At 32.9% G+C, this 12,895-nt stretch overlaps 1 protein-coding gene across 1 annotated transcript; it reads left to right on the forward strand.

The window, feature by feature from the left end:
• Nucleotides 1–680: 680 nt before the first annotated feature.
• Nucleotides 681–10,956, forward strand: LOC129220790 (dual specificity protein phosphatase 3-like). The gene is made up of 3 exons (XM_054855220.1): nt 681–877; nt 3,992–4,215; nt 10,766–10,956. Exons 1-3 carry the CDS (start codon nt 681–683, stop codon nt 10,954–10,956), a joined length of 612 nt encoding a protein of 203 aa, XP_054711195.1.
• Nucleotides 10,957–12,895: the final 1,939 nt, after the last annotated feature.

Genomic DNA, 12,895 nt, shown 5'->3' on the forward strand with positions numbered 1-12,895 from the left:
GTGTTTGAATTTAGTGGTTTTAAAGATTTGGGGTTCTCGAGGGACTTTTAAATGTTTCTTTGGAAAGCAAGAGAAACACAATTTATCACCTATATCTGAAACAGAAAATAATGTTTTGCAAACATCACGTCTGCTAAAAAGGCAAACCTCTGTTTCTGGTTTTATCTTCAGAAATTGTTGTAGTAGTAGTAGCAGATTTGAAAGTGTGTAACATTTTCCTCCCTATATTTTCTACTTTAAAACTTGTTTAATATTCTGTCATAATATTTTGCACACGACTTTTCTAAAAATTCCTATGATAAAAAAAATTCGGGCATTTACTTGGGCATGCATGATGATGGTGTACACTTTTTAAATTTATACCTCTTATAACGACCACTTGTTATAAAGACCTTTTTCTCTGGGACAGAGATGGTCGTTATATCGAGCGTCGACTGTATTGGTGTGGGTCAAATAATATGGCTCATTGCTGTAATTTCTTTTTAGACCTCTGATTCTGAAAAATTTTCTCCCACATCAGTTTTTTTTTTCCCCCCTTCCAAAAAACCTGTTTAAACATAAGATTTTAAATTTCGTTAATTGAAATCAATTGTATTATATGCATTTCCCATTCAAATTTGATCTTTTTATTTATTTTTATTTTTTATTTTTAGAGCTGCTATCTTCATCAAGGGGCTGTGATGGCAACCCAATCACCTCTTGACCCTCTCAAAAGCTTGCTGAGAGTCATACAAGACACAAGTCCAAAAATGAAAGAAGTCATGGGATACACTTTTGTCCCAAGATTCATAAATGCTCCCGAAACTGAACTCACCAAAGCTATAATATGTGGGGTTGATTGTGATGAAGTTTATCCTGGAATATTTGTTGGAGATGAGTTAGTGTTTCATTTTTTCCCCTCTCTTTATGAGTTATGATTAGTAACCATGCGTGCAACACTATGAACAATAAAAGCTCAATTGTTCTGAAAGTGTGAACCAGGGTTAGATTTTGGACTGTCCAAAATTGGTTTAGGTCAGGACATGTAGTTTTTACTGCCCAAAACTCTCTAAAAGTGTTTTAAACCATCCAAAACTAAGCTAAAGCTAAAGGGGTGTAATCAGGGGCGTAGCTAAGGGGGGGGTTTTGGGGACAAAACCCCCCCCGAAAAGTTAGTCTCAAAAAAAAAGAGAAAAAGAAGAGAGAAGTGAAAGAAAAAAAAAAGAAGAAACGGAAAAAATTCCAAGCGATTATATATATATATATATATATATATATATATATATATATATATATATATATATATATATATATATATATATATATAAAAGAAGTAACCCCCCCCGAAAGTCGGGTCTAGCTACGCCACTGGGTGTAATATAATTAATTTGTAGGGGAAGGTGGGGCACCTTGGGACATGGACCACTTTGGGACACAATAAATTTCAGCTTTAATTTCGTAAACAGAAATTAGTTCTCTTAGGACATCATCGATGGCAGCAGGATCTGCTCTTCAGTGTACTTTGGGATTTCTCACATGAACAGGGAAAGACTGATATAATTTTCTTTGTTTTGAAAGGTTCAGAGTTACATTTATAGGTGGTTTCATTATTAAAATGTTTAAGTAGGAAATGAAATAATTTCAATCAGAGCACTTGGGAATTAAAACATATCTCTTCATAATAATTTAAAAGTTAAAAAATGTATTGTGCTGCTAAGTCTAACTTTTAAAAAGTTGATTTATAATAAAAATTGAAGTGGGGCAGGTTGGGACACACAGTGGTGGGGCAGGTTGAGACACTGTCCCAAGCTGCTGCGCCAATGTACAGTACAGAAAAAAAAAACTATTTCATTGTACTTAATACATCTGATGAGTTTAAATGAACTAAAATTGCAAAAATGACTACTGTTCTACAAAAAAAAGAATGATTTTTCTTTCTAGGTAAAGTAATAAAATATTAAAATAACAGAAATGGCGAGATCTAGAAACGAAAATAGAAAGTTCCCTGCTGTTGATGCGTCTGCTCTTGAAACAGCAGCAGAAGAAGTTCTTAGTAATAAGATTTCAGTTATTTAAGATGAAAATTATTATGACTATTGCTAGTGTCCCAAGGTGTCCCACCTAGTGGGGCAGGTTGAGTCGTTGTAATGACTTTTTTATTTTTTTAATGAAAATTTAATTTGATGAAATATTGGAGTGAAATAAATTTTAATTGATGCAAAAATGTCTAAATAGCATGTTCAGCTAAGTTTGGTGAAAATTAGTTTGAAAATAAAATTTCTAAAAATCATTTGAAAACATAATGATTTTCTTAAAAGTTACTTGTCCTGTTTCTGTAATATTATCACTGATACATTAATTAAATAAATTACATGATTTGTAACTTCTTTTTTTTTTAAATCTTTAAAACAAAATATGTGTTGATCCTTTGATTTTTAAAGTTCTGTAATGTACATCAGACTTGTGATTCATTTGTAGATACTGCAAAATACTTTCCATGTTTAAGAATGTGTGATTTTACTTTTTTGTTTATCATAGATAGCTATGATTATGAGGAAATTAATTTACAAGAATTTATTATTGGTTATTTGTAATTAATAATGTGTGAAATATCACAGTAAATTATTTCTTTGATTATTTATACCAAGACCTATTTACGTATTGTATTTTCAAAAATAGTTAAAGATTTTCAAACAATATTCTCCTATAGAAATCTGTACATATGAGGAAATTAAATATTACCTACATGATTTTATTCTTAATAATTTAATTAATTACAAAGAAATTAAGTACAAATAGGTATATTAAACATTCCTTAACAATTAATTTATAATTCTTCATGATATACCTAAAATAAAATTTTTTTTCTTAGAAAGTGTTTAAACAACACCTCATTAACTTATACTTTTTTAACAGATATAATCTGCACCTCATTAACTTTACACTTTTTTAAAGTGGTAATCCACAGATTATACGCAGGAAAATGCAGTAAGTTTAATGTTTTCTATTTCTGGAGCATCTCTTTTAATTTTCCTCAAATGTATTCTTAACCCCTTAACGATCGAATAATTTTCAAGAAAACGGTCATAAAAGTATCTATTTTTTTTAATTAAGAAAATTATATAAAAATAAGTGTACAAAAAACCTGTGCATTCAATTTTTAATTTTTGGCATTTTTTAAATTGAAATTTTAATTTTTTAAAAAGATTTATGAAAAGCCAATAACGCAAGCCCAAGCAAGCAGCGAAAATTTTAAGAAATACGTCTTTTAAGTATTAAAAAAGGATTTTATTAACCTTTTGTGTAATATAAGTAAAGATTAGTAAATTTTTCTTGTGTGGTAAATTTCAAAGCATGAGATATAGAGACTAACGTCACAATCTGGACAGAAAAACCGAATTTTCTTCCTGTATCTCTGCAATTACATTTAAAATGGACTGGTGCTGCAATCTAGTGTATAAAGAGAAATATAATGTATTCTGGGCAAAATAAATGAATTGGTTTTTTAATAGTTTTGTCGCGTTAATATTGCACACCCCAGCACGGCAATATCAAGAGAGCAAGAAATGCAGGTTGAAACCCCAGCACAGCATTTTCACAAGAGCAAGAGGGAAGGGGTTAATAAACATAGGAAGACAAGGTGGTTATATTCACAAGCAATGAACATAACTTATTTCAATTTTGATCAGTTTATAGTAAATGCTTTGGACAACTTTATATATTTAAAAACAATTAGGCCTTAATAAGAAACTCATTATAAAATAGCTGAATGGTTTTTGAAGCAAAATAAGAACACATGAAAAAAAAAAGTTCACTAATGTTGGTAAATGTCCATTCTGGAACACTCCATTCTTTTACCTACCTTCCAAAATCAAAATGTTTTTTAAATGTATAAAAAAAAAATTTTTGAATGCATTTTATCAAGCATTAAAATTTTGGTGAATTCAATTTCTTATTACATATTTTGGGCAATAGTGGTTTTCCATGTGAAATTTTTCCTTCTTTTTTTCAGAGGATCTGCTAGGAAGAAGGAATTTCTTCGAGCCGTTGGTATCACTCATGTACTAAATACTGCGGAAGGGACAAGTTTTGGTCAGGTGAATACGGGCTTGGACTACTATTCAGATTCTGGAATCAAATATCTGGGATTAGATTTAATTGATGCTCCCAGAACTAGAATAATAGATTATTTTGATCAAGGTGTTAATTTCATTGAGGATTCAGTTAATAATGGAGGTAAGTCTCTATGCACATGATTTTTACAAGTTTAAATCAATATTTTGTAATTATTCATTCGCTTTTTTAAATAATAAATTTCCCCTGCTTAAATAAGAATGGCGGCAGAATAAATCAATCTATATCTATCTATATAAATATTTATTTGAATTAAATATTTTCTATATCAGGGCTGTCCAATTAGCAGCCCGTAGGCCGCCTGCCAACACATATTGTGCGGCGGGCTAACTTCTTATGCAGTATTTTTTGTTGTTGACATTTTATGGTATCAAGAAGCATACGAGACTACCATTCTTGGTCAAGCCGGGGTCCCCAAAATTTCCTCTTGATCGCTCTTTTACTCCTTTCATTGTATTGGGAGAAAAAGGTACAGGACATCTACAGGTCAAGGTCAAGCAGTCTTACCCTGCACGCTGGTGTTCAAAGGAATATCACTTTCTTTTGGTGCCGCCCCGCTTTCTTGGTGCCCTTGGCCTGTGCCCCATCGGCCCATGCCTTAATCTGACCCTGGGCAAGAGGTTATTGTTCAACTTTTTCAAACTGGGCCCCCAGGTGATCAGTGACCCGAATTCTGGCTCGTGGGTTCTTTGCAGTTGGACAGCACTGTTCTAGATCTCTCCAGTTTCGTCGTTTGGAATTTTTCTAAAGGAGGAGGGGGGGGGGGGAGTCAAAGCGCGTACTCTGAATGCAAGTTTTGTCAGAAAATAATAAAAAGCACTTCCATTTTTATGTGAAAGCATTATTTTTTCAAAGTTGTGCTGGGTTGGGGGGGGGGGGGAATCTATTGAAGTTCCTTAAATGACAGGCCTGTCTATTTCTTACTGTTCATCTACTGTATCAACCTCTATATTTATATATCTATCCATCCAGACCAGTGGTCGGAAAAACTACATTTTTTTTGTAGCGAACTACAACTACAACTACTTTAGTATAAATGTAGTTTACTACAACTACAACTACTTTTTTCAAAATGTAGCAACTACAAACTACTTTTAAAAAGTAGTCGCTACTTCGCTACTTTTTAGTTATTTTTTAAAAAAGTTAATCAATAAAAAGCATTTACTTATACACCGTTTGAGGATTGAACAAAAAAATTCATCAAATGATTTAAGTTAGTAAACTGAATCCATTTGAACATGGTTTATTACCAAGTATTATTTATTCTTTCCTTCGCTTGCTGAGCTAATTTGTCATTCAAATATTTGTAACGACTTTTACGCATATTCGCTGCAAGAAAGGATTTAAACGTGGAAGGAATTCAACCTTAAAATGTTTAATCCTTTCCTGACAGTGAATATTTCATTCAAGAAGTGCAACTCGGCTACTTGAAAATGTCAATAGATGCAGTCATAATTTGTTTTAAATTTTATGTAGACATACATGTACATAAAATTGATTTAGATGAGGAAAAACATCTTTTAAACAAAAGAGAAAAACTTTAATTTTCATTATATCAGTTAATTTTATAGGAACTTTTTTTTTTTGCTGGAACTAATGAATTCATTTTGAGCTTCTAGCTAGAGGTCCGGACCAGAACACTATTTCCTTTCTTACGCCACTCATAAAATGAAATAAAAGCATTTTTTCAATTTCACCGAATAACCTCAAAAACTTACATTATTTAATAATTGACTTTTATCATGTTAATATATCCAACACCCAATCAAAACAAAAGTTGCTTCTACTTTTGAACAAAGCCATTGCCTGTTTGGTGATATTTTGATAGTTGAAATTGTAACCGTAACTCCAGTGGATTAACTCTAAACTCCAGTAGATAGCGTTAATTTTGTTGACCACTTTTTGGTTTATTCATTCTCCTGAAATTACTCTTTGTCGAAATACAGCATTTCCCTGCATGTCAAACATTACCAAAGAATATTTTCAAATTATCATGTCGTGGCGTGTGTTTAATAGTTGATAACGTCAAGAGCGTTACTCGATCATTCGCTAGTATATATATGATGACATCTGAAACATGAAACATAACTAAGAATGCATACTTTACTTCAATGTGAAATTTTAAACTACAATGGACTCGCGCGACAGCGCGATTCTATTTAAACGAAATGGATATTTTGCGAGCTTTTTTCGAGTACTGAATTTTGGAGCTAACGCGAATTCCTCACCTCGTTACACGAAAACTTTCGAGTGGGAATCACGGGGCTTAAGTATCACCTTCTTTACTGCCTACTAAATATTAGTTTTGTGAATAAATTTTCGCTTCCGATTCACTGAAAGCGGAAGTTCCCCAACCGAAACATCGCTTTGTTAATTTACAAATCACCACTCGCATCTTTTTCATTCTAAATATGAAGTTGATGAAACATAATTTCACATAAGCTGCTGTTCATCTAAAGTTTAAAAATGGAAGGAAAAATAGAAATCTCTGATAACTAAAGAAATGTAAAGATTTTCGATATGCTTGAACAACTAAAATGTGTATCGAATATAATTACAATATCTACTGTACAGTATTATTGTAGTGTTTCACTTTTTTTATTGCTACATACTATACGTACCGCAGTGTTTCATTTTATGCCATTATCTCCCTTTTGATTTTTGTGCAACCTAACAGTATTTTTATTCAATAACATAGCTTTTTTAAAAATACAGTAAAGCTTCAGTTCTCTATGTTTAAATTTGGTAATAGAAGGTTAAGAAATGGTTAAAAATCATTTGAGGGATGTTTTCAAATGCTACAAAATTATTGGTATGCTCATAAAAAATCGCATTTTTCCGCCTTTTCCACAACGCGAAATTTCAACCTACGCTGGGAGTCTTGGAACGCATCCCTCGCGTAAGTTGAGATTCCACCGTATATGCAGATGACATCTGACATGGATACCGAGAGCTTTTTCTCAAAGAGCATATTTGCAAGAAACGGAAAAATTTTCGTGATCATACATTTCTATAACACTGTAATATTTGTTGTTAGCCGGCCAAGCCAGTTCAATATCATCCTCTTCCATAACATTTACTGTAGCTTCCATACTAGGTGGATATTGACACAATAATTTCATTGACGTCTAAAATGTTCATCCACGGGACATTCTCAGCTGCCAGAAAACAGAAACGCAGCATAGGCGCCATTTTGCATAGTTTTAGAGGAGGGGGGCAGATATTTTCCCCATTGTTTAGCAGGAGAAGTTCACATGGAAACTGATTTCAGTACAGATTAGAATTATTAAAATTTGACATTTTTAATAACTTATTTAATAATGGCTGGAGAAGAAATGTTTTTACATTTTTGTGAAGAAAAAAAGTACTAAAAGCAAGGAAGTTCTAATTTCTAAAAGGTTGGGGGGTGGGGCTTGAGCCCCCACTTGCCCCCTATATGGGTGCCCATGAAACGCGGTACTACATTAACAGTTATCGCTTATTCTTTCTATGCCATTCGATGTGAATATTGGGGAAATGTGAAAATGTCGATGCTAAACAAGTTAATGGCGTCAAACAGATAGAACGTATGGTGTCAATCTGACGTCAACTCGTATTTTTTAGAGTCTTCCGGACCTGATTAGTACAAGTTTTACTCGCGTAAGACTTGCACCAGTCAGATTCGTTTGAAACCTCGTTTCTTTCTTCTTCTTCTTCTTCTTTTTTTTTTTTTTTTGAAATTTTATTTAAAAGTAGTTTCCAGAAATCGCTACAAACTACTTTTAATTGTATCGAACTACTCGCTACACTACTTTTTTTGAAAAGTAGTGCGCTACACTACAAACTACTAAAATAATGTAGCTACTACAGTAGCGTCGCTACTTGTAGCGCGCTACTTCCAACCACTGATCCAGACAATGTATGCATATCTACCTCTGATGGTAATTAACAATCATTCTCAATGTATATATATAAGGCTTGCCCAAATGAAAAGTGTACAGTAGGGTGGTTCAAAAATACATGTAAAAAAAGTTTCTCTTAGATACCGGGACCCCCTTAATATTTTTAGACTTGTGGATAGCAATACACTGGAAGAATTTTAGCTTCCTATTTTAACTGAAAGAGGGTACTCAACCCCCTTCCCCAAACTTCAATAGTATGCGGAGGGTTGTTAAAAAATATTTCGAACTGAAAAAACAATGCTACATATTATAATATACACTAAAAATATACGTATACATTGCAATAAAACAATTATTTACAAAAAAAAAATAGCTGGGGATATTGAATATTTCTCAATTTGTGGTATTTTCTATGATACGGCTAATGTTAAATTAAGGGATCATTGAGTCTTAAAAATTGAGTAAGAAACTAAAACTTTTACAGCATAATACTATTAGTAAGTGTAAAAAAAAAAAAAATAGCGGGTATCCTGGACTCTAGCTGAAAAAAAGTTTTTTTGAACCACCCTAGTGGATAAGTTGAATAAAAATAATACTTTTAATGTAAATTAAAAGAAATCGCCATGGGCGTTGAAGCACAGGTCCCAGCGTTGCAGCAGCAGGTCGATGCCTTTGCTGTGGGAAGATCAGGGCTTATTCCTGTGGAAGTTCTGCACGGCTTCCTTCACCCTCTCGTCCGAATGGAAACCGGTAATGCTCTCTTAAGTGGCCCAAATATGTGGAAGTCATAAGGTGACAAGTCCGAACTATATGGGGGTGCGCCAAAATTTTCGAACGGAATTTTTTTTTAGGGTTGTCTGGGTTTCTTGGGGGTCCCATTGTGGACGATAGTGTGAACTGTTCCTCTATTCAGGTTGAGTTCATCACTGATTTCACAGTTCTCTTGAGCTTTCGGTTAGCTTGGATCATTTCATTAACAAAAGCAATGGAATCATTGGTGATTACAATGTTTGCTTGGCCAATCTGATGTTGTTTGCCGCCCTTAACCGTACTACCCCCCCGCTTTCCGCTCTAGACGCATCCATGGATAGCACGACTTTCCTTTTGTACAATTTCCTCTACTGCAAACAGGTTTAACTGCTGAATGGCATTTGAGATGCATACCTAATACCACCCTTCATATACTTGTTCAGTGGCGCTCAATTGAATCATTCATTCTGATGTTATTGCACTTGTCCACTTTTCATTTGGGCAACCCTAAGAATTATTATTCGAATAAAAAAAATGTCCACTCAATATCTATCTACCTAACCTAACCGCCAATTCCTAACAAAATACAAAGATCATTCAAAAAACCTCGGACTTGGTTTATTAAATTAAAATAGCACACACACCAAAAAAAGGCTCTGTCCCTGTAGTGTGCAAAAAGTAGAGCTTGCAAATATTTAACCAAAAATAAATAGTATAACAAAAGTTTCAGAGAGAAAAAAAAGTTGGGAAAAATAAAGAAAAGAAATCCATGAACGTAAAAAAAAAAGTAAAGAGAATGCAAATGATTTCAGTTAGGTCACGTGATCTGACATCCTGAGGTATTTTCGGAACTCTGCCAGCAAAGTGTACAGCTTGTGTCGTGTTCTGCATTAAAAAAATTGTAAAAAAAAAACTATTTAGTGTTTTTTTTTTAATTCTTTTGAAGAGGGCGAAATGTTTTTACTATTAACAACTTAAATTTTAGAATAGAGGCTTTTATACTTTTTGCAGGAGGAGTTTAGAAAAAAAATCAACCCAGGAAAAAATGTGAAAAAAAAGGTTTTTTCAAAAATTCATAAAAAATACAAAAATTGCTCTATCTTCAAACTTTTATTCATCATATTTAAAATTAAACTTCCTTCACTATAGTACAAAAAATATTTGTCTGGTGCGATTGGTTTGGGGTCTGTGAGGTAAAAAGTGCTAAAGTCACATAAAACATTAAATAACTCTTTTTCTAATTAAAATATCAAAAATTGAAGCTCAAGGTGCATATCGTCGGCAGAAATTGCACCTATATTCCAAATTTCATCTTTCTAGGCCTTACAGTTTTCCTGGGATGCGCACAACAAATGCAGAAACATCTTATTTTATTATATGTATCTTAACTGCCTGCTCTTAAACTGCCTTGGGGTGTCCCCCTCCCCCCACCAAATGTTTGTCACCTGGGGCTTTGCAAGAAAGCTTTTTTTTACAGCTTTCAAAAATTAAACTCACACAATTTGATCAACAAAAATTTGTTAAACATTAAAACTAGAGCAAATTAATCTTTCTCATTCTTTCAAAAACTGGGGTTTTTGAATAATCTCACTTTAAAAACCACAGTTATTAGAATTTCGAGTTGAATTCCCAACATTGTATGCATCTTAGGTTTGCAATAAAATATTTCGCAAAAATTTCATAAAAGGAACTAATATTTCAATCACTGAAGTCTTTCCATGAGGGGGGAGGGGAAGAAAAGAAATAAAAGCCGGAGTTGGACGTTTCAAAATCCAGGAGTCGGTGTCGGCCATTTTCCCTTGGACTCTGCAGCCCTGGTTATTGCCACAAATCAGCAAAGTCAAGATCTGCTACGGAAAGAAAACTAAGGTGAAGTAAAGAACTTTGTATTAAAAAAAAATGTCATAACTGTCTGCCAGTTTTGAAAATTTTCAGCAGCAGCATTTGCATATTCGTCAATATTACAGAGTTTGGTTCTGAGTTTTACAATTTCATACTTAACTTGCTTCTTTGTTTTGCAGGTAAAGTTTTAGTGCACTGCCTGATGGGTTTGTCAAGATCAGCTACATTTGTCGCTGCTTACTTGATGATTAAGAAAAAAATGACTGCAGTGGAGGCTCTTCGCACCATCCGCTCTCAGCGGGAAGTGAGGCCGAACGACGGCTTTCTAGTTCAGCTGATACAGCTTGAGTCAAAGGGTTTGGATAAATAAACCCGTCAAATCAAGAAACGAAAATATTTCTGATATGTGCTATATTATTTAGTGATAAGTGTATATATTTTTTTCATTGCAAGATTCCTCATCGATTGCTTAAGCAATAATTGAATTCAGTGGTGGATTTTCAGGTTATTTAAATGAGAGTAGCTCATAGAATGAGCTACTATGTTTTATAAAAATTATTGAGCATCAAAGTTTGAGAATCTCATTTTTTATGAATAATTTGCTATATAATGCTGAATTATTAGTCATATGCCAAACATAGTTCAATTCATTCTTAGATGCATCAATATACTTAAGGTATTCAGCCCCTTAAATGTTTAATTTATTCCAGAAATTTTCATAAAGAAATACGTCTTTCTAGCAATTTTGTTTTCTATTATGCATGAAGTACAATATTGGAAATAAGAAAAATTTAAAAGAAAATAAGAAAAAGAATAAGTCCTATATTTTATTATTTTTTATATTTATTTCTTGAATTTGCAAAAATTAAAACAGATGTGATTCATGTTTCACTGAATTTTTTTTATTGTAGCAGAACAAATGCACCATAATTACAACAACATATTGATTTCAGAACCGTAACCTTGTCTGTACGTCTAAAATGTGTTTTGGCAACACTGTTTGGAAAAGTCAGGGAGTTAAACAACAAAAAACCTGAATCACATAAAAATACTTGAAGTAAAGCTTGAAGTGTTTTTCCTTTTTGAATCTACAGATATACAGGTGTCCCTCATGTAACACGGTTAATTTGTTCCATGTAGTATCAAAACTGTGTTATATGGGACTTTTTTAAAAGTAACTTTTTAACTTATTTTTTTCAGCAATTAATCATGTACATAGTAAAAATCATTTCAATTTGTTTCGTGTTGTATCAAAACCGTGTTATACGAGACTTAGCAATAATGTGAATCAAGGGATGTGTGCCGTGTTATGTCAAAACCAAGTTTCATAAAAACAAAGTAAAAACTTATTAGAGTTATTAGCACATATTAACAGAATGTATGAAACAAAAATGAAATTCCATCTTTTTTAAACATAAGTTTTGTGTTTATCAAAACAATGAAGTATTTAATTCAAGTTTTGCACCAGTGTAATAATAATCACAAACTTGGTATCGTGTAATATCAAAACCATGTTGTACAAGTACCGTGTTATACAAGAGATGCCTGTGTTTATTTCTTTTACTAATATTTCTGATTGATTTTTTTTCTTTCCCATTTACTTTGATGAACATTATCAAATTTATTATAGAGTAAACTATTGTTTCCTTGGACATGTTTTAATTCATCATTCTTCCTGTATCTATGTGTGTGAGGCTGTTTTTATTCTTCTTAGTATTTACCCCCATGAGACACTGACAACAACTAGTTCATTTTCAGTAAAATGATTTAAATTTTATTTTCAAGTTGACTCTCTTCCATAACTTTTGTCAACATTGTTTTTATTCCTTAACAATTTCAATTAGCAGTACCTTAAAGGTCTTATACAGTAGACCCTTGATTTATGCAGATTTATTTTACGCCCTTTTGATTATATGCGTTTTAAGATTTGATACCTTTATTTTATTTTACGCAGATGAGATTTTATTTTACGCAGATGCGGCAATGCAAACAAATAAAATTTTTCCCCCCTTTTCAAAATCCAAACTCCTGAGATTGCAGATTACACGTAATAAACTGCATTTTGGCAAGCTAATAATTGAGCTTGGGCCATTGGAGACATTTTATGCGATTGGTTCCAGAGCTCTTTCCAGAAGTCAAGTTATTAAATGTACACAACTCAGAACGAACTGGAAGAAGAGCTTTTAGGAGTGACAAAATAGGCCAAAACCAACGAGGATACCGACATCGGTGACACGCAAACAAAAACGTTCACATTGAAAATTTTGAGCCTTTTTTTGAAAATAGCAAATGTGTGTGTGATTTTTCTG

Source organism: Uloborus diversus, chromosome 4, assembly GCF_026930045.1.
Source record: "Uloborus diversus isolate 005 chromosome 4, Udiv.v.3.1, whole genome shotgun sequence".
In the NCBI taxonomy this organism is placed as follows: Eukaryota; Metazoa; Arthropoda; class Arachnida; order Araneae; family Uloboridae; genus Uloborus; species Uloborus diversus.